This window comes from Cinclus cinclus, chromosome 4 (genome assembly GCF_963662255.1).
Source record: "Cinclus cinclus chromosome 4, bCinCin1.1, whole genome shotgun sequence".
Taxonomy (NCBI): Eukaryota; Metazoa; Chordata; class Aves; order Passeriformes; family Cinclidae; genus Cinclus; species Cinclus cinclus.
In genome coordinates, this window is record NC_085049.1 from 62,989,413 (window position 1) to 63,016,720 (window position 27,308).

At 34.1% G+C, this 27,308-nt stretch overlaps 1 protein-coding gene across 1 annotated transcript in view; it reads right to left on the reverse strand.

Moving 5' to 3' along the window:
- Positions 1-27,308, reverse strand: part of CFAP54 (cilia and flagella associated protein 54) — a 101,381-nt gene that overhangs the window by 8,132 nt on the left and 65,941 nt on the right. Inside the window, exons 47-64 of the mRNA XM_062492356.1 lie at positions 25,727-25,813; positions 24,626-24,748; positions 23,709-23,762; positions 22,200-22,416; positions 21,720-21,814; positions 20,100-20,269; positions 14,864-14,966; positions 13,337-13,475; positions 12,250-12,407; positions 11,864-12,049; positions 10,494-10,620; positions 10,042-10,194; positions 8,892-9,000; positions 6,257-6,362; positions 5,437-5,526; positions 4,763-4,904; positions 2,396-2,599; positions 977-1,170 (exon numbers count right to left, since the gene is read on the reverse strand). Coding sequence (XP_062348340.1) covers positions 977-1,170; positions 2,396-2,599; positions 4,763-4,904; positions 5,437-5,526; positions 6,257-6,362; positions 8,892-9,000; positions 10,042-10,194; positions 10,494-10,620; positions 11,864-12,049; positions 12,250-12,407; positions 13,337-13,475; positions 14,864-14,966; positions 20,100-20,269; positions 21,720-21,814; positions 22,200-22,416; positions 23,709-23,762; positions 24,626-24,748; positions 25,727-25,813 — 2,457 coding nt within the window. The remainder of the gene's footprint in view (positions 1-976; positions 1,171-2,395; positions 2,600-4,762; positions 4,905-5,436; positions 5,527-6,256; positions 6,363-8,891; positions 9,001-10,041; positions 10,195-10,493; positions 10,621-11,863; positions 12,050-12,249; positions 12,408-13,336; positions 13,476-14,863; positions 14,967-20,099; positions 20,270-21,719; positions 21,815-22,199; positions 22,417-23,708; positions 23,763-24,625; positions 24,749-25,726; positions 25,814-27,308) is intronic.

Genomic DNA, 27,308 nt, shown 5'->3' on the forward strand with positions numbered 1-27,308 from the left:
CAGTGGCACAGTCAGCTCTTTGTTAGGAAATGAGTAATGATATGCTGTCCAACACTGCAGAAAGTTCATCAACTCTAGACAAGCTACTTTCACAGAAGTATTTTTATTCATTTTTGTAATGTACCAAGTACTACCTCCTCAAGGCTCCCCTGTCTCCATTTAATACTGAATATAATAACTAAAAAAATAAGCCAAAGAGAGTGATCTGTCATTTTAATTTTTAGTATTAGTATAATTATTAATGTGAGAAGTGGGATTGAGCAACTTTGAAGACAATTATTTTTACAGTGAGTCTTCATAGACGAATTTCAATCAATGTTCAAAATATGTGCCATGGTCAGTGTAGAGTCCAGAATTCTAATTCAAGATTTATCTGAGTAATGTATTCTGAGCTGCCTACATTTGAAAGCTCAAATAGGCTACTTGCAAGCCAGATATCTAAAAAGGTTTATTTTCTAGCCAGCTGATAATCAGTGAAAAAAAAACTGGCATATGAGACCTTCAAAATATTTTGAGAAAACATAACGTACAGATCTTTTGAAAATCATGTTTTTATTACAGACTGAATTAACAACATAGAGACTTGTATATACAAATTTTAAAATTAACATCAGGATATTTTTTGGTATGAAAGATGAAGACCTAAAATATTTAAAACCTCACCCCTTATTGAGTAACAGCCAACTGTATTAACCAATAAAAAGACCTTTTTGAAAATCATTCTGCTGAATCTTCTAGGATCTAAATACACTGGCTATGGGATGGAGATTTTTGCAGGAATGAAAAACACAAGGATATTTACATTTGTTAACTACATAATTCAATGTTTGCACAGGATTTTGGTTTTGTACTGATCCTGTGCATAAATAATTTCATTCTTCTATAGGGCTCCCAGAAATATAACCATTGGAATTACTGAGAATCTGAATGAAATATGAGTGTAATATTTTTGAAACATTAGAAAGAACATAAGTACCTCTGAAGAATCTGTTTGACTACTGAGTGGTTCTTCTGCATCATGTAGTTCTACTGGAAAATTCTCAAGACAACACATTGAATATTCAAACAAATTCTTTTCAAGGAAGGAATGCATTTCTGCTATGCGTAGAACAATTCCTGTGTCAGAAATCAAACCAAGGTGTCCATGTCTTGCAAAAAGTGATCCAGGTCCTGGGTTAGGGGCAGTTTTTAAAAGAGATTTTTTTGAAATTACATCATTATTTTTCCATTAAAATATTAAGTTACTACAGCTACTCTATATTCACAAATTTTGAAAACAAAATATATAAATAGATTCAGTATCAAATAAATGCATTTCAAAAAATTATACTGACTGTCCTTAAATATTACTAGATTATGCTATTTGTAATTTTTCACCAGTGATCAGATAATGAAACAAACTCTCTTTGGACATTATAAGGTAACATCAAATGGGAGGTGTAATTTTGAGGTGTAAGTACTTAAATTCAGAATGTCAGCACCAGTCTGTTAACTAGATGTCTAAGCACCCACCAGAATAAATATTTATTTATTCAGTGTAGTCAAATAAGATTTAAGAGCTCTTAAGACCCCAGTTTAGACAGCTAGGGGCTGATCAGCTGAGTTTCCCCCTAGGCTCCCCAACAGGTAAGGAAAGCTGAGATTTGCATGCAGGTTTGGACATCTTCCTGTCCCTACAGTTCTGTGGTGAGCCAGAATACTTTCATTTGGTGCTGCAAGGAGAAAACCCAGCCCTCTCTGGAATTGTTATTTTTCAGAGTTGCTAGGTTTCTCTCTAAACAACACCTACATGTACAATAGGTTGGAACCTATTGGGTCATGACTTGTATATACAAAAGATGGTCATCACATGGAGGTGCACAGTATTAATGCCTTGCAATTAATGGATTCTTACCCTGTTTGAAAGGTCCTGTCTATTACTATGTTGTGCTTACTGGGACATAACCCGAGCATGCAAATCATACCTGGGGTTTCATTCAAAACACATCCAATAATGCTCCCATTTACCCTACACTCAGGCCTCCAAAACATATTTATTTATTTATTTATGATGTGACTTAAGCTTGATTTTTCTAGAACTAAAGACAAAAAATTAGATTATGAATTATTTAGAAATGCAGCAAATGTAGTAATAACAATTAAGTATTAAGGGAGGCCTTCCTGGTATTGTGGAGGCTTATGAATACCTATGAAGAAAGGTAGTAATATCTTCACTTGCAGCATCTATAAACTGACATTAATCTGGATTTTCATGAAGATTTTTTTTCACTTCTAGAATTTAAAGGAGCTCAAAATTAGGCTATTTCAGATGATAGCCTTTGAATCTGACACTTTTGGCCGTCAAGAACAGTATCTCATGTATAGCAATTTTCAAGAAGGAAATAAAAATACATACCTGATAGGTTTGTGCTATAAATTCTTTTTAAATGATTGTGGTAGCGAATCATGTGAACCCATGTTATTGTATCTTTCTTCTGACTGGTCTTGGTGACAAAACTTTCTGTTCCTTCAATTCCACTCTGACAGTCTCCTGTGGTTTGTTTGTTTTCAGTAGAAGGTACTTCGGGAGTTTCAGGAACAACATTGTATCCATCTGCAACTCCAATAAGAGTTCAAAAAAAACACATGAAGGGGTTGGAACTCAAAAGCTATTTCTGCATTGTGTTAGAATTGACTAATCTGTAACTAGACGTATAACTTGTGAAACTGCTTGTATCTTTCATACTACAAAAATTATTTCTATTCTGCTTTAATGTGAGTTGAAATAGTAAATAGTCATAAAATTAGTTGAGAACTGTTTCTCAGATCATGGACAGGAGCCTTACAAATCCTTGCAAGAAATTACAAAGGGGTAGAGAGCAAGGTGCATTCTCTTTCTCTGCATTTGAATATAAAACCATTATTTCTACCCTTTGTTCAGTAGAAAGCATTTGCTAAATGGAAACAGCACAAGGAGTCATCAATCATAACTGCAGCAGTTGAACTTTCCAGTCATGTTGACCCAAATTCAGAAGAGTTAGATACTCTGAAGTATTCATTGTTAGTTTTAATCCTTCATTCCTTTTAGATATGAAGCACATTTTCAATGAAATATACTCTTAACTGTGAAATAAAACAAAAGATAATATTTTCTTTTGTGCTTCCTAAAAGTTGTACCTATGCAGAAAGAGGAAAAAAAATATAAGTACAGATACCACTACATCACTGCTTATATTCAATACTGTTTTTTACTGTATTAGTACATGACTCTTTCAAAAGCACAATTCTTGAGCTCTGTTTCTCACTCCAAACTGAATAAACGCTATGTTATAGTAATTCCTGAAAGTAAACTTCCACAAAATAATTATAAGTGCTTCAACAAAATCTGAATGTCTCTGTTATTTCTGATATTTCACTGTCAATGCCAAAAGTTTAAATGGCCATATTGTCTTATAGATGAAAACTTAAATATGTGTTTCACTGAGAGTTTTACAGAAAATATTTAGTGTGCTATGTTGAGAATTTACATTTCAATTTACATTTTTGTGTTTTGGCCCACTACTGCTTTTCTACATTTTCTATTATTCTTTGTATTCGCTAGCAGAACTATCAGGAGAAACACCTGCTACATTTGCTAAAAGAAAAAATGATCTGCAATTATAAGCAAATGGAGCTAGTACAAAACAATCAGATTGAAAGTCTTAGCATACAACACTTGTTTTCATAAACCAATCAAAACACATATGTTTAAACACTGTACAGTATGCAGACATGGCTCAGCTTTGCCAGCACCTATCAAGCAGAGCAATTTAGTCTTTGTCAGTCACTTGGGATAATTGAAATTAAGTCACTGAACCAAAATTTTATCACTAAATTAATGGTTCCTAGTTTAAAAATAAACCTGAATATTTTGCCTTAGTGTTTATGCAACATCTCGCAGTCATTATCTCAGCATTCCTAGTTTCACTGTTGGGGGGGGGTGGTTTAAGATTAAAACCTTCAATTTCATCAACTCCTTTAGCTGAAAAATAAATCCAGAATTTAGAAATAAACCAGGCAAAGTTCTATCAAGCTAGTTGAAGCATATCTGAACAATAATCCGTTGGACTGTAAAGACAGTGCAAATTTTATTATACTGACTTTGACTTTCAGAATACAGTACCCAGGCAGAAAACTTTGCAAGAGTTTGGGCTTGTTAGTTTGGCTGGGTTTTGTTGTTTGTAGTTTTGTTTTTATTTTGTTGGTTGGGTTGGGTTTTTTGGGGGGTGATGCAGGGAGAGAAGCTATTCAACACCAACATCTCCTTGCAAAATCAAGAGTAAAACTGAAACTCTCCAAGGGAAAGCTGATATACCTAAGGAAAAAACAGTTATAAGTCAATGTTTGAAGAAAAAAAAATAAAATAAAAGCAGTGATGACTGGTAGGGAGGCCAATATCTACTTCATATGTCTGTACAGGGGAAGTCCTGTAACAAAGGACCATCTGCTTTTCCAAAATTATGGCAGTATGTGCACTCTTGACTTTCCAAGCCACAGTATGCAAACAAGGAATTTTTTCTTAACATATTGAACACAAGCACAGGCTGATATTTAAAGACCTATGAAGTCTCTACTTAATATTTTTGTATTGCTATGCATGATGAGGCTTTTGCTTTCACTTTCCAAAATTGATATAGAATTTTTCATAAATAAAAATTAGACACTAAATGTATTACTAGATTACATGGCATATACAGCTTATTATTTATGTAATTTTCTGATATTACTAGGTATAAAGGAATACCAGATATGAAATCTCTGTACGAAGAAAAAAGATCCATAGCAGCAAATTCTGGGATTTTTTTTTGCACTTCATCCTTCATGTTCTCTTCCTTAACACTCTTCATTCCAATTAACAGCTGAGAAGCAAGCATAGCTTCACTGACCTAAAAATGACATTCCTTTTATTCAGGACTCATTCACTACAGAATTTATACAGATTTTAAAATCTTGGAGTAGCAAGATGAGGACAAAAAATTAATTATTAAACATACTATATTTTTAAAAGTTAGGGAAATATTCTATTTCTTTCTGACATAAGGTACACATTATATCTAAATAAATCATTGCTGCTGAAAGCTTAATTACTACATAGTGATTTCAAACCAGATATCCTCATCTGGATGCCACTAATGTCTGCCCACATGTCAAATACATGTGCACACATATCAGGTCACATGCCATTTTATTTGCAATGAATCAAAGTTAAGGCAAACAGAGTCAGATCTGTCCAAGACAGATTAAATGTATTATTCAGTGTCCACTTTAATTTTATTAAACAAGACCCATGCCAGAAATTTCAGGAAACCTTAACACTTCTGTTTGCATCACCTTATTTGCTTGTGTAAGTAGAATAAGACAAAATGTAAAAAAAAAAAAAAAAAAAAAAAAATTACCTCCTCAGAATATTGCACCAACCTGTGAAGCTGCTCTTATTGCAACCCAGGCTTGTACTTGGTAGACTTCTGATTTCAGAGCCTCCTCAGAAGATCGTTCTCCAGAAGAGCTCTAAAAATTACATACCAATTCATAATCAGGATTCTAAGTATATTATGGTAGAATATATTCTAAACATAGAAGAAAGTCCTCACACTTACAAAGTAACTTTTATTTGTAAGTTATAGAAATTGGTATTGATTGTAAATCCAGGTATTAATTGCTAAAAATGAAGAAAAGTTTCCACAGCATACTAATTAACTGCTCCTGGAAGAAGTGTCATAGAGCAGCTTAAACTATGGTCACTACTCTATACAGTGTTGTTATCATATTTTATTTTTTTTGAATCTTAATTACCTCTTATCTCTAATGTTACAAATTTTGCTTTCCATCTATGGCTAATAGGAACATTAATATGCTTAAAGACACTTACAGTTCTCATGCTATCATTCATATTTGTATAGAAAAATTGAAATCTGATAAAGTTAGCATTTAAAAAAACAGGTTGGAATGTTAAGCATATTTTGCAAGGTACAAATTCATTTGTATATAATCCTAAATGGAAACACTGTTGGTTCTGTGTCTTCCTATTTTATACCAAAAAATATTTTAAATATTATCATTCATGAGAGATAACAATAAAAAGATCAAATTCTATTATATTATTTCTTTGTGTGACTTTTCTAGGAGGACTTTCAGTATCAGTATGATGTGTAAGTCACTGCAAGTAATAATATGGCAAAGTGCACAATACATATTTCCAGTTTTGAGGAGGCCACTGCCCAAAAGATGGAAAACATACACTTGATTTGGAAGGCACAAACTCATCTGTCTGTGAAAGATCCTCATTGTTTCTGGCAAAATACAAATATGATAGTGCTATTTCAAGGTATGACTGTTTTATTAACCTGTAAGAAACAACACACAGAATAAAGCATTACAGTGATACAATCTGACTCCTGCATAAAACTAGCTAGATAGCTCACAAAATAAATCATTCATCCAGCCCCCATCATCTACTTTAAGTGTAACATCTTTCAGAAATTGATGGGATCCTGTTTTAAAGTCATGTGAGTCTAAAACATTCCTGGGGTGTGCTTAACAAATAACACCTTGATTTAACAGTAAATCAAATATAATTTGCTTTATTTGAAACAAATATTCCATAAATAAATTGCAAATGTTTAGTAAGAAACCCTAATTCTGCAAGGGAAGTGAGGGAAGTGATCTTTCTGTACTGTTTGTCTTCCTTGCTCAAGTTAAGGCATTTATCCATTGCCCTGGTTTCCCTGAAACATAGGTAGCTGAATTTGGATATCAATCATATTGGGTCATCAGTCAAACTGTCCCAAGAATCGGGAAAAATACCCACAGTGACCAAAAGAGACTTTTGTTTCCTAACTGGTCTCAGATGAGGAACCTTCTTAGTTTTCAGTTCTGCACCAGCATGTTTCACATCTTCAGACAGCGTTCTCCTATTCCCACTCTCCTCCTATGTTTCCTTCCTTTTTCAGTGATTATTACAGTAGTGTTGTAAACTAAGCAAAAATCGTAGAAGCATGGAATGGTTTGGGTTGGAAGGGGCCTTTAAAGGTCATCTAGTTCCACTCCCCTGCAAGAAGCAAGGACATCTTCAACCAAATCAGGTTGTTCAGAGCTCCATTCAACCTTACCTTGAATGTTTTGAGGTAGAGGGCATTTACCACCTCTCTTGACAACCTATTGCAGTGAATCACCATTGTAAAAAATTTCTTCCTCCTTATATCTAGTCTCAATCTACACCCTTTTGGTTTAAAACCATTACCCATTGTCCTATCACAAAGAGCACTATTAAAACCTCTATCTCCATCCTATAAGCCCTCTCTAAGTATTGAAAGGCTGCCAAAACATCTCCCTGGAACCTTCCCTTCTCCAGGCTGAAAATTCCAATTCTCTCAGCCTTTTGTCACAGTAGAGGTGTTCCAGCCACTCATAATTTTTGTGGCACTCCTCTGGACCAGCTGCAACAGATTCCTATCCTTCCTGTGCTGAGAACTCCAGAGCTGGGTGCAGTAATCCAGGAGGGATTTCACCACATCAGAGCAGAGGGGCAGAATTACTCCCCTCGACCTGTTGAAAATCACCATACCTGAAGAATTTCTCCAACATTTCTATTCTTTATAGGTTTATAACAGTCTTTTTATGAAGATTCCTCCTGGCTCTGGAGATTACTTCAGATATCATTTATGAATTAATTTCCCCAAGCATAGCAACAAACTCCTATGAGAGTTTGTTGAAGAAAACAAACTATGCTCACATAGTTACTATTCTGGACAGATTCATATTGCAGAGAGTTGGTTGTTTATATAGTACAATAAATTCCAGCTTTAGTACAACTTGTGTAAAGCAAAATACAAAAGTCAGGTACTGTACAGTTAAAGACTGAGCAAACTAACTGAGAAGATGGCAAATTCTACACTTGGTTGGCAACAGTTTAGTTAAATTTCTGGTCTTGCAAACAAAAAAGGATGTGAGACATCAAGAAACAACTTTAATTAAATAATCCCAGAGATATCACAGGGCTTGTATAAATGAGAGCAGGGTGTTAAGTTCTCTAAAACAAGAAAGCCATGGTCCATTGATGTCATTGTTCATCCTTTTAGAAAGATGGTAGCAAACTAAATAAGAGTGTAGTAAATTGAACCTGCAAAACTTCACCACAGTCCATTTCTGCACCATCTTCCATCATGCTGGCTGCTTGTTGAGGTTCATTACTATGCTACTACTTCTACATTCAGAGTTCTGGTTCATTAACTTAAGGAACAGAATACCCGAACAAGCAAGGTAAATTGCTGCCTTTACACTGTCTTTAACTAGACATGGCACATTATTCATTTAGACTGGTCAAGAAAGAAAAAAAACCAAAGTCCAATGTATCAGAGCTGCTTGACAGAATTTATTGGCTGTCTTGGCTCAGCTCTTCAGGCATCTTCTCAGCTGATAACTAATGCCAAAGTCACTGTCCTGATATCTCTTTGAAACACATTTCCTATGCTCCTTCTGCCTCTGCTCTTCTGACTATTTCTGGCTGGTAACCTTTTCAAGCTGGATTTCTGTTATCTGGAAGGGGGCAGACCACAGCTCATCTTCTGAAATATGAATAAACCTGCTGTTTAATTGATAGCTCTGTTCCCAGTGTTGACAGACAGGGTACAAATTTGGAAATAGAACAGAAAGCTGTAACTTTTATGTAGCATTAAAAAATGCTTTAAAATGTTCTTATCATTTGTTTTAAATAAGCGAATAAATATCCACTAGCTCTTCTCTATTGAAATAAAACTCTCTAAAAAAATAAGATAATCCATAATAGAAGCCCCAGACCAAATATCAAAAAACTGTTTAAAAATTATATTCATGTATGATTAATTCTTTTCAAAGTTATATAGCTTGATTCTTACTCATATTTTTGATCATATTGCTGGCTGATCTTAATAGCTTCCAACAGGGTTTCAACAGCTGGAGATGACTTGTTATTGCCTTTTTCAGTTATCTGGCGTTCTGTCTTACCTTAGAACAAAATACGGAAAGTGGATTTTTAAGATGTTAATAATTTTTCTTCTGCAAGACCCACCCCATCTGTTTTTCCCTCCAGAAAAAATTAAACAGCACAGTACATTATCCATTCTCTTGATAAGCAAGATCTTTTCCAGTTTGCTTAAAAGTAATGCACAATTCTTGTATTACAACTGTCTTCATAGAATAGCCAAAATAACCGAACTGGGAATCATAATGACCACTAACATTTCCTGATCCCAACTAGCAGAGCATTGTATGTGAGGAGTTAATGAGCAGGCACAGGCCTGTTACATGCTGTACTGCACACACAGTGCATGTACAGACTCAGGCCCATGTTGTGCTGGGCACATCCCACAGGATAAATGCAGCCAGCTCGCTGTAACAGAAGAGCCTGCTGGCAGCATCTTCTCAGTGCCTTTCTGTAAAAGTGAAGCAAGAGGTTCTTATGTGAACATGCTTTTTGTTTGACATTAGAAATTATGAATAGCATTCTTTTTCTCTCAAGAATAGCTAAAATACCAAAATGAGGCAATTTTTCACAGACAGGATTTGCGTGTTGTGCTACATCCTGATTAGAAGCATGGTCAACACTGCACAACTTGGAGTTCTCAGCCTCTGCAGTAGTAAGAGATTATTTACACTATAACGTTTTTCTTTTACAGTATTGACTCCAAAAAAAAGGGAATTCTAAGAGAAACATCACAGAGTCTTCAATGTCCTTGTGGCTGGGATCCTCACAAACCAACACCTCCTGGTGCAATCATAATGTTCTTAATCTTGTTGGCCACACCCTTGGATCCCTGATAACATACAGATGAAAGTAGTTCTAATCCAGTTTTGAAATTGTTTGTAGAATAATGCAGTCTGAACTTCTGTGGTGTGGTACTAAACACAGGAGAGAGATCTGCATCTAGACAGTGAGAAATGTCCAAACTTCTAGTTTTACAGTAAAACGTCTCCATTTTAAGAGACATAATGCATAACATTGCCTAGGATGTACATCTTGAGACGTACAAACAGGGGTTTACTTACCTATCTGAAAAAGAAGTTCAGCTTCCAAATCTAATTTTTTTGTTGCAGATGCTCTGCAAAGATTCAATGCTGATTCTAAATGCCTGAGAGCACGTAGCCATTGCAAGTTATCTCTTGTAGCTGTAGAAGCTACCTTTTCAGCCAATGTATGTCCTAAATAAATAAAAAAAAGTTCTTTGTAAATTATCTAGTAGACAACCAATTTACGAAAAAATAAGCTAATTCCTTCGAAGAAATGCTGCTAAATATTTACTGATACAACCCAATCCCCAAAAATTCAAGTGACTGGCTATAAATACAAAATTATAATATTGTTTCACTATTGTATGTTGCCATTGAGGTTTACCTAGGCCACTCAAAAGAAGCCCAAGCTATACCAATCAACCCATTCATAAAATATGAGTGAAAATTAACTAAAACTTAAAACTAATAATAAGTTGTATTTTCCTTACCAATTTTCATTTTGACTTGGGCTAGCAAGTTAATATGTGGCAGGTAGATATTCTTTGTGGGTAAGGCCAGGCAACTCAATGTACTGTCTTCTATTTGCTGTTCAACGGGTTCACCACAATCAAAAATCTATGAAAAGAGTATGCTCAGTAAAATAAAGTTGCAGACAGCAAATCAAATAGCAGTTTGATTTGAAAGTTTGAAAAGTAAGTGAGCAGTTTGAATTTGAGCAGTTTGAAAAAGTAAGTTAGGTATTGCAAAACTGAAGCATCTTGAAAATAGCACTAGAAAAGGATTCAGTATTCCTGAATTCCTTTACTTTAGTTTGTACTTGTCTTACAGAAGAGTCTTGTGATGCAAACAAACATTTTTAATGAACTCTTGATTCAATTCAATAATGTTAGGCTTTAGTTTTTAAAAGAAAATTCCCTAAAATCAGTCTTTAAGAAATAGATCTCACAAGTAACCAAACCCCTGGAAGGAAACTGTCATTCCTACAAAGACATCTGACATCCAGCAAGGGCTGGAAAAGAAAATGAAATCAGAATGTAGGGGCCAGTCAAACCTTTCATTCATGGAGATAAGACAATGGGGAGACACTGTAAAGTGTCAAGTCACTTGAAGGCTAGCAAGTCTCACAGTTGGAAATTTGAGTCTGAAGTGATTTATATGATTCTTTATTACTTAGGGAAATAAATATTTCAATGGATTAAACTTCTGTTGTAGAAAATATGAGGAAAAGAGTACTTTTCTCTATAACCTGTACCAAGTTCTGATAAAAATACCTATCTATTTCTGGATCTCAAATAAGTAAATAGTTTAGTACTCTCACGAAGTTCATGTCTATAGATTTATTTTTTAAATTGCATTTTTAAGTATTAACAGGGAAATCATTTCCTCATACCAGTTGTAAGAATCCATCAACTGAAAATATCATGCTACTTTAAATAGATTGTCCTGATGCAAATTATTCTAAGAAACAAAGCTAAATTCTTGTATGCTTAAGAGTTAGGAAGTTAATGAGATCTACATTCTCCCTGAGGTGTTGAGTATAAACATGTCCCTCATAAATAAGTGTTCTGCATCTCTTTAAACGTCAAAATACCTCTTTTTTCACATCTGGATATGTATTTTGCAACTATTCAATATTTTTAAATTCTGTGAAAATACCAGACTACACATGTGAGCATGCATGATGAGTATGGATAAAGAGTTGGGTAAGATTAATTACTTCTTTACACTATTCTCATGTAGATAAAACTGAAGTGATCAGTTACTAGGAATAGCCCTTTTTAATAACTGATAAAATAGCTTCCAGGATAAAAAATTAAGGCTGTTGGAAGAATTTGGAAACACACTAACATGTACTCACTGCTTTAATGGTAAGCTCATGAGCCAAAGCAAGCAAGTTTAATGGTTCCTCTGCAGAAGAGCAATGTTCTGAATCCTCTACTATTTGCAGAGGCAGTATGTCTGCCAGCAGAAGCATACTTTTCACAAGAGTCAAGGAAGCTGGCAGGGAAATAAATGTATCCCCTTGGAGTAAACCGATGATTTTCTGTTTGGACACAGACAACATAAACCAAAGTAGTTACTATCTTCCTGCCTGTTTATGAGGACAAATCACACAAAGTGAAAAAAAAAAAAATCTATTTTAGAGGCACTATTTCAAGCTTATTTAATGCTGCTATCAGCTGTTCTGACTACACAAAAAACGCACCAAAGAAAAGCAAACAGTTTTTTCCTTTGCATTCAAACCTGCAGAAGAAGTTTAATGTCTGCCACAGGACGTCTTTCTTGCAGGTCAAGAATAGCAGCTTGCACCATCACTTCAGCCTGAGTCTCAATATCACCAAAGGCTTCTGCCTCTGATATAACTTCTTTTATCACACTTCTGCGCTCAGCCACATCATTTCCTAAAAGAAGAGAATAGATGAATAGTAAAAATACAATATAAAAGACTATTGCGTGTTCTACCAAGTATTTCTATACTAAAAAGTTATAGAAAATATGACATTATGAATTCCACATTGCACATGCACCATTTCATCAATTTTGTGTCAAATTTACTTTTACTTTTTCTTACTTTCTTTCAAAGAAAGAATAAACACTTAGTTTCTAAACTGCACTAGATGGAGGTTCATCCAAATGCATGCTTTTTTTGCAAGCTGCCAACATAAATATTATGGTACTTCAGATCTGTTCTACTTATGAAAAAATCTGATTTTAGTTAAAATTTCAAAATAGTAACAGACTTCAGAGAAATTATCCAAAACTGATTAAGTAAGAGTTTGGCAACAGACTTAGACTGATTTTGATACTTAAGTGAGCATCAGAGCGGTTCATAGAGCCAAGGAATGAAAAACATTTTATTTATAACCAAACTTCAAAAAATTTATTTTGAAATATCTCTCTTAAATCTTAAAAAAATAACCTAGACCATTTTTAGGAGCTATGTAGGGATATTTCATTTATTGGAAATACAGAAAGCAAAAAAATATGTGAGGCTTTTAAAACCAGAAGTACTCAGCAACAGCATATTTTAAATCAACCATACTTTGTTAATTACACTAGAACATATGAAACTTTTAGACCAAATTATTAAAAGATAATGACCATTACATGAAAATTAATATAATGCTTTCTGTTTTCATGTTCTAGAAGAGAATGAGCTCATAAATATATTTTCCTTATTGGATTGGATGAATTTAATGCAAATAATTGGTCAGTGATAATACAGCCCCAGAATTAATGTTAGTATTTTTTAACTAGGAAAAAGAATTGTGTCTGTATAGGCTCATTTACCCATTATAATCCCAAAATCTAAAGCAAGAGAGTGTAGTACCCTTCATATCACCAACACCATGTATCTGTGTCACGAGTGCAGTCACTAATGTTGCTCGACACCTCAGCCACAAACGTACATTCACGTGCCCTTGTGCTGTTACATGGGAAGGGAGCTGAACACCTTCAGTGGTGGACTCCTAACAAGTCCCAAAAGCAAGAAAAATGTTACTTTCTGAGTAATATACTTTATTACAAACAAGGAAACAGGGCAGCATCAGTTAAAAATGAATTTAATATGAGTATATTACAAATAATAGTAACATTCTAAACAGAAGTTAATTTGAAGGTTAGATACGTATTTTAATATCAGGAGGCCATTTATTATTTACATTTTAATATATATAAAATAATGTTAAGCACTGAATATTAAAACACTTTTTATAAATGAGACTCCATAAATATATCTGTATATTATATTTGTTATGAAGAATACTTCTAAGAGTTTGGATTTTATTCCACTCAAACAGAAACATTACACAAAATTCTAAGGTACATAAAAGTCTAATTGTAGACCAGGATCCGTATTAATTTCTGGCACCTCAATAACCACTAGAAAGAAATTCTTAGGTTTTGATTTCTAGTATTTTGTGTTTCTGGTGTTTAGAAACAAATATTAGTGTAATGTAGGCAGTAAGTGTTTGTGAGAATTCTTAGCTCAGGTCCTGGCGCTATCTTCATATATTCTAAAAAGTCTTTCTGTTAATAAAATTCTACAGTCCATGTTCTACAATTTGTTTCAGCAAGCCATCACTGGATAATGCACCACCTGTATTTTACTTGTAAAAAAATTATCATGACTGATTTGCATTGATGCAAATGAGGAAAAAATACCTAAGTTACTGGCTACAGGACCATCCTAAGAAAAGAGAGGAGCAAATGCAGAGAGACAAAAGCCCCAGATATGCAACACAGACAGAAAATAATTACACTGCATGCAACAGACGTTACAAAATCTCACTGCTCAGTTGCTCTGTCCATGTGAGTCAGTTTGACTCACTGTGCACTCAAGAGTGACTGTGTGGTGTGTGACCAACAGGCTTTCCATAGCACAGGTCAGAATCCCTATGTGCTGGACAACAGAAGTCAGCTGAAATCACGTGGAGCACAGCAATGATGTGAAATGGTCCATCTGGCTCTTTGAGAGAGAAGTCAGTTCTCAATCAGAAAATCTAAAGTACCTTAAACTGAATGATATAAAATTTTCAACTGATCTCTATGTTTTTCACTTCATTTTTGTTTGGGAGGTTTTAAACAAAAGACTTTCAGTGCTGCCATTTGAGAGTTAATAGAAATAAAAACTGCAATTCTTAATCTCATACAAATTATAATGATGATTACAGGCACATTGAGCACACCTACAAGAAGCAGGTATCCAAAGAGTGTCAAAGATCATTTTTCCCCCAGGTTAATGGTAACCACATAATACAAATAACTGCTATGTTCTAATATTATGAAAATCCCTCAATGCTTAATACAAGAAAGATTCATATACAAAGATAAGTTTAAAACAAATATCCACACATACCAAACACTCCCTTTCATCCTTTTTTTCTTGAAAATGTGCCACGTCCATGCTAAAAACTTTTGCATCTTGGAGAAGTCGAATTGCAGAGAAAGCCAAAGCAACACTGTGGTATAGAGAAATATTATTTAAAAATATTAACTGTATTTGCCACTTTATATTTTATTAGATACTTCATTTTTTACTATGTCAGAGATGTAAATCACGAATTACCAATTTTTGCTCCAGTAAAATAAGATTGCACTCAGACTATTTTCTGAATTTGTAGGCACTGCATTATAAAAGTGATAAAACAGAAGTAAGAGAAAAAGTTTTTCCAGTAACAGACATAACCTGCTAATATTTCACTGTTAGGGTGGTCAGGCATTGGAGTAGGCTTCCCAGGGAGGTGGTGGGGTCACCATGCCTGGAGGAGTTTAAGAGGCATCTGGGTCTGGGTGATACAAAATTTAGTGGTTTAGGGGTCACAGTGGTGATGCTGGGTTGATGGCTGAACTTGATTAGCTCAAGGTCTCTTCCAACCCTGATGATTCTATTATTCTATCAATAATACATAAGCTAAAATATATCATATTCTGTTGGAGAAATCAAAACAGAACTTCATTATAATTTCCAGTTACACACAGAATCATAGAATCATTTTGGCTGGCAAAGACCTCTAAGGTTGTCCAAGTCTAACTTTTAGATCTAGTCAAACCACTAGATCAAAGCCAACCATGGTACATCTGTCTTCAGGGATAAATTCTTAGAAATTAGAAGATGTATAAATACTGAAAATTGCAAGATATATTAAGAGTGTTCTATATCATCCACAACTAAAGTTGATACCTTCCTCTTTAAAACTCTTCCATTAATATGCATTAATCCTTCTGTTAAATCCACATGGCCAAATATTCACAGGATCTCAGTAAACACCATCAAGGTGATGAGGCAAGACCTCGTCAGTTAGAAATCACATGACATTGCATCTTCTGTACTTCCCACCCCATATCCTAAATTCTTCTCTGGACAGCACTGAACCCTGAACAGTACCTTTCAAAGATACAGACACCACTAGGAGTGTGCAGCATTCAACCCTGTGTGTCAAAAAATGATGGGCTTAGATCTCAAAATACTGTCAGATTTCTTAAAATATGAACTACTGGGTTTTTCTTTTTTAGCTGTCCTTATAAGCTTTCAGATACACTCAGATAATGTTCCATTTTCATTACATGTACAAAAATGTGTACCTACAGCAGCAGACTTTGTGATTACAATTATTTGATGATATGAAGACATCTGCGAAGCCATCATAATAGAAGGCTTTTTTCATAATAGGAATTGTTGTCCAGAGAATACACTACTCAAAATAATCTGAGAATCGCCAAAATCCATGTCTCTTTGTATTGGTTTCTCCCAATTGCATGTTTTCCTCTGTGTCTGTAAATCTTTACTTTCCTACATCTTCTCTAAAATGAGTTTTTGAGTTTGGTTTTGGGGGTTGTTTGTTTGGGCTTGTTTTACAATTCTAGATGTTCTCTGCCCACAGAAACATTTTTCTAATAATCCTAAGGTACCAAAGAGTATGCCTAGCTCACCATTTAAAAGATTTTTTTCAGGTTAACTGTTAAAAATGTATAACCAAAGTTCTTATCTGTGCTGTTTTTTTATATAGACTCTCTTTACATAGAGACTGGCTGTTATGAAGCATATGAAAAAGAAATAGAAAATCATTATTAACACTTTAAGGTCCTTTTTAATCTTCCAGAACATTGAAAATAGTTTTTAATGTAAGAGAGATTCAGGGTCTCTGTGAATTTACTGCTTTTGAGATGTTCTAGACTAATGGTTGCAAAGGCAAAGAATTCTGAAGAAGAGCTGAACTCCTTCTAAATTGCACACATTATTCTGTCAACATATGTATAACCACAGGATGGATAACCTCCTGTTAAGGTAAGAGAGCAGTTAAAGCCTTCCTGTCATTTCTGATTCTATCCTGCTTGCAGTTTTTGTGATGCACACCTGGATGGATTACACCAATTCAGCACAACTAGACCCCGAAGTAACAATGAGAACCAAAGCCGTTGATATCTCAGCTTTTACCTCTCAGAATTCAATCGTCATGAATCTCCTTCATCATCCCTTTACCTCAGTTTTATTCAACAAAATGAAAACAGAATAAATCAATGTTGAATTTGATGATAAGTTTGTCTCTAACAACGGAAAAGGTGAAACAGAATTTGCTTATAAAAGCAAACAGAAAATAAGGAGATAATGCAATGATGTTCCCCAACTGTTTTTCTTTTTTTAATAGTTCTCTCCTGAAACCAGGCATCAAAATTAGAATTACAGCAAAATCTGACTTTTCTTAAAACATTGTTTGAGATGCTATGGTTCACATCTCAAATGCCTTGGAGAAGGCACAGTACCTTACAGTATATACAGGCTATTAACCAGTATTAACCTAAATTCCCCAGCACCACTGCCTCCAGTTAACTGCTCTTGTCAACATTTAGCAATATTGAAAATAAGGCTATTTTTACCTACATGCTTACACATAAATTTCTTAAGTAAAATATAGACCACAAGCCCAAAGATTCATATATGCCTTGTTTTAATTCACAATTTATTCACATAAGCAGACAAGCACACATTTGGGTAATTAAAAAGCTCGCATTTATAGGACAGACACCATGTAAATACTCTCCTTGAGATCAATGGGATTAGTCCTATACATAAACCTACTCTGATGCATACATTTTTTTTGCAAGACAGAAGCTTGTAATGCAGAAGCTTCCCTTGATGAAATTTTTGTGACCCTCTTCTGCTGTCAACAAGAGTGATGTGTCTATATATTTCCCTTGACAAAATACACATCCTTTTATCAGCTGAATCAGAAAGTGACAAGATGATCAAAATAGGAAAATACAGCTGACTATAACAATTTCACCACTAGGTCATTTTGCCAAAGGAAAAAAAAAGATGAATTTCTGTAATACCATGCAAAGTTTGATTTCTAGGCTGGCAGGCAGGAAACATTCAGCTGTCTGAAAAAATGTTTCATTTGTATCTGAGGCAGACATATCAGCAGTTTCCATGGCAGTGCAATAAAACTGCAAAATAGGTTAAAAACCCCCAAACTCTTACTTTGTTTTTTGATGTTTTTTTTCCCTGCTACTGACCACTATCAATATATAAGACCCACTAAACAAACACCTATCAAAAATCTGAGAGTCACAAAAAGTGATCCATAAAATGTTTGACATCCATAGAAATTCTTCACATTCAAAAAAAGTTTCTTCAATCTGAGACAAGTTATAAACCAACAGAGAAACTAGACTCCAGGATATAAAGTGTATGGCAAAATGAAGGATGCTGTGTTGAATATACTGGAACCAGTTCAGCAGGGTGAGAAGGTACAAATGCAGGACTGTACAAATGCAGGTACTACCAAGCCTAGTATCAAGGTACGATTACAGATGTGATATTTCCTAAGTGTGCATACTGCTCCTTGGTTACTAATATAGTGACTTTATAAAATTCAGGACACTCTAAAGTATGATGAGGTGACTGTCAGTGACTGGTGGATTTCTCCTTGACAATTTATAGTAAATTAATCTAATTCAAAAAGCACTAAAATAGATTTATATTTAATGGTGAGAAATGTCCACAAATAACCTACAAGTTCATACTTTGCATCTTCACTAATGACATTACTGCTAAATGATTACAGTCCTAATATCTGAATTTTTGAGAAACTGCTTTCTTCTAAAATAACACACACAAAACCTGGGGGGAAAGGCCACATTACAACATTGCTACTGCTTTTAGTTCAGTAGTCAGCACTGTAAAGCTCCTGTCTTTGTTATTTATTTTTATTGCTGTACCAAAATAATGCAAAAGAAATTGTACTATTTAAAAGGTATTTATTTGGAGAGTTTTTATTCAGCTAAGAGAGCTGAGAGAAAGTATTTTGTCATAGAATAAACCGAGTACTTTTAATTGGGTAAAAAAAATCTCACTGAGACTGATTTATCTATTTGCCTGATGACCCACCTACAACTTCATCAGCAATCTTCACCACTATTTCAATAACAAAGAAAGGGTTAATTTTTTTCTCCTTTTTTGAGGCTTACTGTGATACAATATTCGTTGTAGCAAGTCTGGTGTGTTTAGTTAGATTAGACCTAGCAAACATTACAAATACTGATTACATTGTACCAGATCTCAATCTAGTCTGGCAGGTGATGGTGCTACACCCGAGTATGCTCCATCTGTCCTTAGCAATGTGTACACTCAAAGATTTTTTCCCTCTAATAAAACATAAGATAAAAAGAGTTTCACACTGATAAAATGATGCATTGTTAAACTAACATCCTTCTTACACAAATTAATGTAAAATTACAGAATATGCTAAACAGACTAATCCTCCTAGGTAAAAGACCAAAACAATGCTTGGAATTTAACATCTACAAAGCGTTAATATATTTCTGTATGTCCACTATATTCTAAGAACATTAAAAAGTGTATCTTGATTAAATTCTCCAAAAGAAATCAGAATATCAAAAAAATCACAGTAGCTGGGAATGTTGATTTGGAGAGAATATCAGGCATACATATACAGATACATAGAGATAATTCAGCCATAGAGATAATACAACAGTATTTAGACACTATCACTAACAATATAATTAATGCTGTTAAAATCTATTCTAACATGCTCATGTTTACTTCAATGCTCTTTAATCACTGTAATTTAAAAAATAAAATTTTGACATTTTAATTTGAAACCAATAAGTACATCAAGAAGAAATGTTCCTTTAGGACAGAAATACAAGGCATTCTAGAATAAAGTAGAAATCAGTAGTCCAGAAAAAACATCAGTGCTCTTAGTACAGTTTAAAATTGTAAGAACCTGCATGATCTAGCATATCCAGATTTTAACCAAAACCATGAAGGTTGCAACTTTTTCTTTGTTTTTATACAACACTTTGTCACAAAAACATCTAAGGGATAAATCATAACTGATTCTCTGGGCCGACTGAATCTCTGGCCCTATAACTGATCATCTTGTAAAAAGCAAAATAAAGCAATAATAAATAAATTAAATGCCTGTGTATCTCACATTTGTAAATATACTAACGGAGTTGTCACAGATAAGTACTAATATTTACAATATTGAGGTAGTAATAAAGAAATTATTTTTTAATCACTGGTGGTCAAGGCTGTGCAAGATAAGGTTGCTCATATTATTATTTACCTGAGAGCTGCTTGATGCCTTTGCAGAGAAACAGAGGCAAGTTCAAGTTTGGCCTCAATAATAGCCTCTAAATCTTCCACAGAATACCGAGATATGTCCCCATCATACTTCTCCTGTATGTTCTGTACAAGATAACTAAGACTTCCTTCAGCTTCTGTCAACAAAATCCCCTAGAGAAGAACACAGGCTTGTAAGATTTCAAAAAAGTAAAGAAATAAAATTTTCTTTAGAAATACTTTTCCTGTATAGCCTTCTATCAGTGCATCTCAAAAGAAACCAACTTAAGTGCAATATGCCTTTCCTATAAATGGAGGTGGGGTGGGTAATTCTGCTTTTCTCAGGTTTTCAGAATCATTATATTCAAATCTGCAACATCTTAACTGTGTCTGTACTATTGCCATGCATGCTTAACTACATATTTTAAGGCTTAGCAATGTTACTCACTGTGCTTAGTAATTTTAAACAATAAATATGTTGTTAAAAACAACATTAGAGATGTCAAAAGAAGTTACTACATTGTTTATTAGCTATATTTTGACATCCTTGTGTGCAGTATGTATCCTGAAAGTTCAACTATAATTTACAGTCTTTCTGATCAACAAATCCGTAGGAAGAAAAACACATCTAAAAAGAAGTTAATTTTAAATTAAATCTCACTTGTGGAGCTTTCATCAGAATTAAAAACTAATTTAAAAATTTGTATCATCCAATACATTACTTTGATCAAGATTCAAAGTTCTACTTTAAAAATCACAAAAAAACAAGCCACAGAAACCCCTCCAAAATAATAGAACAGTTAAAGAAAAATCAAGAGTAAGAAGTATATTATGCCTCTTAAATGAGCCCTATTCAATTCAAATGAATATTCCTATCTGAATTATTTTCTAGTTGCTATTTTTGAGTTCTACTAACTTTCAAGTTTCTCATGTATGACCTATACCAATTGCCATGCAAAATCATCCTCCCTTCCCCAGATGTGCTTTTTGCATTACTTTGCTTGTCACAATGGCCAAAAGTAGGTATATCCAAAGTGGAAGACCTCTCTGAATGAAGAATATGTCAGCCCTTAATTTTGATCTTTTTGTGATGTGAAACTGCCAAGCATCAACTTTACAATTAAACAAAATCCAACTAAACCAACCCCCTTCAAAAATAAGCTAATAAGCTGTGGTATCTTTTCTTCAAAATAAAGTACCAGGAGGAGCAACATGAAAAATTTCTGAGAATGGTAGAGGATAGTTTTGTATTTGTGTAGTATATTGTCCCATCAAAGAGTCTCTGACATGTTCTACAGATAGCACCCTCTGGAAGGAGATGATTTTATCTTGAAATCCCATTCAGTCTTTACCCTTTATGCTGAAATAGTCATACCGAGATCTGATTGTGGAAATATTTCCCATCATTTGAAAAATGATGCACCAAAAATGAAAAATGATTGCACTAAATAGTCAACACTTCATACACAGCTACTAAGACTACAGTCAGATTCAAAACAGAAATTTTTAGTCTCCTGTTTCATATCATCCTCTCATCATAATTTCTGTTACATTGAAGGCATTAGCAATGTTCTTGGATCAATCTGCATTTTCTTAATCCTTTTCTCCTAAAAATCAAAATTACCTTCAGCATGGCCATATTTAATTCATCTTTACAGTCAACAAGATGCACCATTCTGTCTCTTTGTTCCTGTTGTCTTGAATTCTGATCAGCATCAACTGTCAAATACATTGTGGATAAAATTTCAGATAACAGATGCAGAACCAAAGCATTTTCAGTAATTTGAAGAACATAGACCTTTTCTCTCTACTTATAATTAGGACTTACAACATCAAAATAATAATGGAACAAAATAATAATAACAATTAATGATAATAATAATAATACTAGTAGTAGAAGTAGAATAGTAGAAGAATAATAAAAGAAGTTTAACAGGACTTAATGCTTATTTCAATAATGACTGAATTTTTTCAGCAATATTTAAAATTAATATTGTTTATAACACGACATATTAAATCATATGCAATTAAAAGTGAAAAAAATGCTTGAAACAATAAAATAAATAAATAAATAAATAAAATTTTCCACCACCCTTATAATTACCTTTTACAGTTGATGCTGTAGTTTTGTTTGGCTCTGGCAAGCTGCTGTTGTCAACAGAATACACAACTTTTTCAACTTTTTCAGGTATATTATTTATTGTGGCAGAAAGACAAATGATGAGATGCATTTTGGCTAAGGTTAATTTATTCATAATTTGTTGGTTGCACAGTGGCACCACTGTTAAAGACAGACTCCAATTAAATGCATCTTCCAGTACCTACAAGAAGGTTAATGAGATTATTTGAAATGACACATTTTACATTTTTCTTGTTCAAGACAAATTCTGCTTCTATTAATAATGACACAAATCAACAATTAACAATGAATAATATTAGTAATATCCTCATTTATTATGAATGAGGGGTTTTTTTTCCCAAACTTCACCCCTTAGTAGCACTTGCTACACCTCAAGAGATTGGTTTTACAGCAGAAGGTGCATCTATGAAGTTACAGCTATTATCACTGCAAGATCTAGTTTTCTGCATTGTAGGTGAATCTGTAGTCCAAAAATCTCAACTAAAAGAAAAGTCTGTTGTTAAGTAAGGAAAAAGATTCTTGCATCACATCATTTTAGCATATTTCATAGATTCTTTTTGTTACTCATTATAGCATTCTTGTTTTATCATGAGTTTAATAGTCTCCTTTAGATTAATAAATTTAGAAGTTGAAAATCAACAGACTTGCAAGATCACGAGAGCTACTTATACTGTGAAGTGTTCAAGTCAAAAACTCAAGATTATGCACAACTTCAAAATAAATCAGAAACTTGTGAGATAAAAAGCTGTCAAGATACATTTCTCATTTTCATCTTGTAATACCAACTGTTATAGGAGACACACAAGCTGACTGTAACCAAGAGAGAAAAGTGGATGGGAAAAAGGAGAGGTTTTAATTTACCAGTTTGTTTTAATGGAACAACTTTTTCACATTCTGCTAATATCTACCCCTACCAACTCAATGGACCTGTGAGAAGGTTAATAAAAAGAAATTATTAAAACTGAAAAATACAAAAGAACTTATTGATGAATAGGTGAAATATACTGAGAAAATGACTGGTTTATTGAGTCACCATTTTAATTTTTTCCCCCCAGAAATGGACTTCAACTCCCATCTGAATTGGGACAAATCTATGAAGACAACTATGATTGATCAGAATTATAAAATTAAAAGCCTGACTCTCAATATTTCAGCAGGATAAACAGCTGACCTTTCATATGACAACAGAGCCTGAATTCCATTAGTGTGTTTTGCAAAGAAATGCCATAGATTTGTACGTATTAGATCTCCCATCTGAAAAATGGTGGAAATGGTAATTGCCCTTCCCTTGAGAGGTGAGCCATAAAATTTAAAATTTAGGAAATAGTAATCTGTCAAGAAGAATCTCTTCTATTTACTGGATTTTTTAAATTATAACAAGGGTATTTTCTGAACTGGATAATTCCTATCTTAAGATATAGAAATAAATATTTATATATAGCATAAAACATTTACTCTTTCAGGTTTTTTTACCTGCAAATTTGTAGCAGTTATGAGAGGTTTTGAGGAATCAAATTTCTGTAAGATCTGTAAAATGGACAAAACCAAAAGAAAGCAACATGTTACAATATGAGTATAAAACCAATGAGTTAAGAGAGGTGGAAGGGGGGGAAATTTCCCTTCAAATCAGCTCATCAATTTGTTCTGTGTCACGGTCTGCAGCACAGGGTAAAGAAAGCCAACACCAAGTTTGTGCAACGCTTGACAATGCTTTTGGTGACAAGATTTTTCCTACAGTTCGTGCTGAATTTCACCTGGTGCTCCGTCCAGAAGTCTTTTGTCATGTCAACTACCCAAAAGCACCACTCAGATAAGGGATACCTTGATTGCATTCATCCAGGATTAAATCCTTAGGTTATTTTGGTATGTGCTTGGGAAAAAAGGAAAGAACGGTTATGGAGGAGGATTACACAATAACCTTATCTGCCTGGACAGGTATGCTCACAGGTAAGACAAAAGTCCAGGTCAATTGCTAACAGCTTCCAACCCCTGTAGCACATTAGGGACCAGGTAGGGAAAATCAAACTGACCTGGGGTGATGTGAGTGTCAAGGCTCTGTAGGCAGCAATAGTTCTTATGGCCCAGCATCTCCTGAAGCTGCCCCCACCTCCCCCAGGGCCCAAGACCCCATGTCAGCTTTATCCATACTTTTCATGCCTGCATATGAAATCACACATTGTTTTTTTCTACAGTAGTATATGCAGGACTCGGTGCATAAAACACATGTTTCAAAATTGATTTTTGTTCTTGCTCTTTTGTGAGAGATTTTAACGTCATCCAAAGCTTACTATTTGATTCATTTGATTCAACAACTTGCAGATATGGAGCATGGGAGTTTAATGAAGAAAATGGATTGTTACAGTTCAATGTCATACTTTTCTGGTGTTTACCTGCATTTGTTCAGTGTATCTGTATCCCGATGGTATTTTCCATGGAATTCTCTCTCCCAAAATAAGCAAAGACAGTTCATGAAAGGCCTCCGTAAAAAATCCTATATCTGTAAGTACTTTAATCTATGAAAAAAAATTACAAAACGTTTTTTCTCACTCAAAATAAACTGTATTTAAAGGTAATTTTCAAATAGATTTGGCTACCAGAATCATACATCAATAGTACATTGACAGAGAATGATCTTCAATGGAAAGAAATCTTTTATATATTATAGTGAATAATTTCAAAGATGGGTCTTTCTCTTTCAAAAACAAATTCTTTAAAAACTTGCTCTTGACAAAGGGAAAGAACTTGCTTCATCTGGTAAGAGTTTTGCTTCCCTTATCAAAATCTGTTTCATAGACTTTACTCATCTTAGTCTCACAGTACTCAGCTACTCTACCTAACCCATATCAGCATTTCCTGAAAATATCTAAAACCAATATCTCTTTGACTCTTAATACTCTTACTAACTTTTGATACTTAGATGCCTTAAACCCCCCCCCCCCCCCAAAACTCACAAATTACTTAAACAACAACAACAAAGGTTAATACTAGTGAAAAGACAAAAATCTGTTCCTAGATTTCCTGGAACCTTGTTCTACCATGATAGTAAGAACAAATCCAGAAGTAAACATTTGGGGGAAAAATTGCTATTCATGTTTTGCACTTAAGAAAACATTTAAAAGAAAAATAGAACAAAATTAAAAATTCCAAATGAGAAGTCTGGACCAAAGAAGGAAAACCTCCCCTTCATTAAATAGAGAGTAGAAAGAATTTATAGAAGCACTTAACAGCCTATGTAGGAAATTAACAGTAAAACTGTGTAAATAATTCTGCATACTACTAAAATTGAGAATATAAACAATAATTAGATTTAGAAAGTACCCCTACCATCTGCTGTGCTATGAAACACTAAGCAACAGCTGAACATTAAAGCATTATTTTTTATAATAGAAATATATGAATATTAAATTGACTACATTTAACAAAGAATTGAATGTTTTTCAAGCTTATTGAAAAGCCATGTGTTTTGAGAAAGAGAAAGTTTATTTGATTACCTTTAGGATTCTTCCTTCAATACATTTAGCTGGGTCCTTACAAATCTCAGATACAATATATTGGTATAATGTGAACAGAGGTAAAATCTGTAGTAAAACAGTAGGTCATGCAGCTATAACATCATACAGGATACAATTATGGAAATACACATTGCAATCACATATCAAGAGCATATAGATAACATAAGATTACTGTTTTGACCATCACACACCATCACTACTTCTCTTATGCTTTCTGAAAGATTAATGTGTTAAAAAGTTCTATGACTCCCTAAAGCTAACCCCTGATACTACCTTGTATGTGATTCACAATGTAGGAAGTGAAGTTTGTCCAAATTATTCTCTGTCTTCAAGGTGGAGTCTTTTACTACATCATTACTGAGTAAACCTACTGAAAATAGATTGATGCAAGGCATTTCTACAACTGTCTGCATTGTGGTGCCATATTTTTTTTCAATATAACTAAGAGAATAATAGAATTCTGTTAACTTTTTAAAATAAACACAATTAAGTCCTGCAACTAAGTGAAATTATACCAGTTGTAAAATAAAGTGGATGGTGATGAGACTTATCGATGAATTTGTTTACATTAATTTTAAATTGAAACAAAAATATTTTTTTAACTGAGCTCTATTAAAGTATAGAGACACTGTCTATCCTTCCAGTATCTGAAGGGGGCCTACAGGGAAGCTGGAGAAGGACTCTTCATCAGGAACTGTAGGGATAGGACAAGGAGTAATGGGTACAAAGTGAAAGAGGGGAAATTTAGGTTAGATATTAGGAGGAAGTTCTGTACTGTGAGGATGGTGAGACACTGGAGCAGGTTACCCAGTGAACTTGTGGGTGCCCCAACCATGTAAGTGTTTGAGGCCAGGTTGCATGGAATGTTGAGCAACCTGGTTTAGTGGGAGGTGTCCCTGCCCCTGGCATGGGAGGTTTGAACTACATGATCTTTAAATGTACCTTCCAACCCTAAACATTCTATAATTCTATGATCTATTGTTACACAGTATTTCAGACAAAGCAGATTCTTTCCTAACAGATGTGTGTGTTTATTGAAAATGAAAGAACTCTCAAAATTTAATTACGGTTAAGCTTTTACGTTTTTCTTCACTTTAAAATGTCCCCAAGCTTGGAAAATGCTAACAGCGTTGTCAGATTTTTTGTCAAATTCACTTTAAGTTTCCATAATGTAGCTTACTACTTGTGAATTTGGATTACAAATGCTTGAGGCAAATGTTTTAATTGTACCCAGACAGTTTCCTACTGATTTTTGAAGAAGTTAAAAAAAAAGTCTTTGAAGTTCTATTTTAAATAAAACTTGAATCTTGATGTATTTTGATTTAAGTGTCAAATCAACTTTGCACCCACCATCCGAAATATCTCCACACAATAAGCATTCAGGGGAAATGAAGCACTCATTCAGCTAAAACTGCAATTGCTTTGACCATGATCCATGACTTGGATCTATATTCTGCTGGCAAAAGTGCAGAAAGCATCAAATATATGCATAGCCATGTGAAGCAAGCAGTCAAATAAAGTGCCTCTGGCTCCAGGTACTTGTCTGCTCCTCGATTTTAAT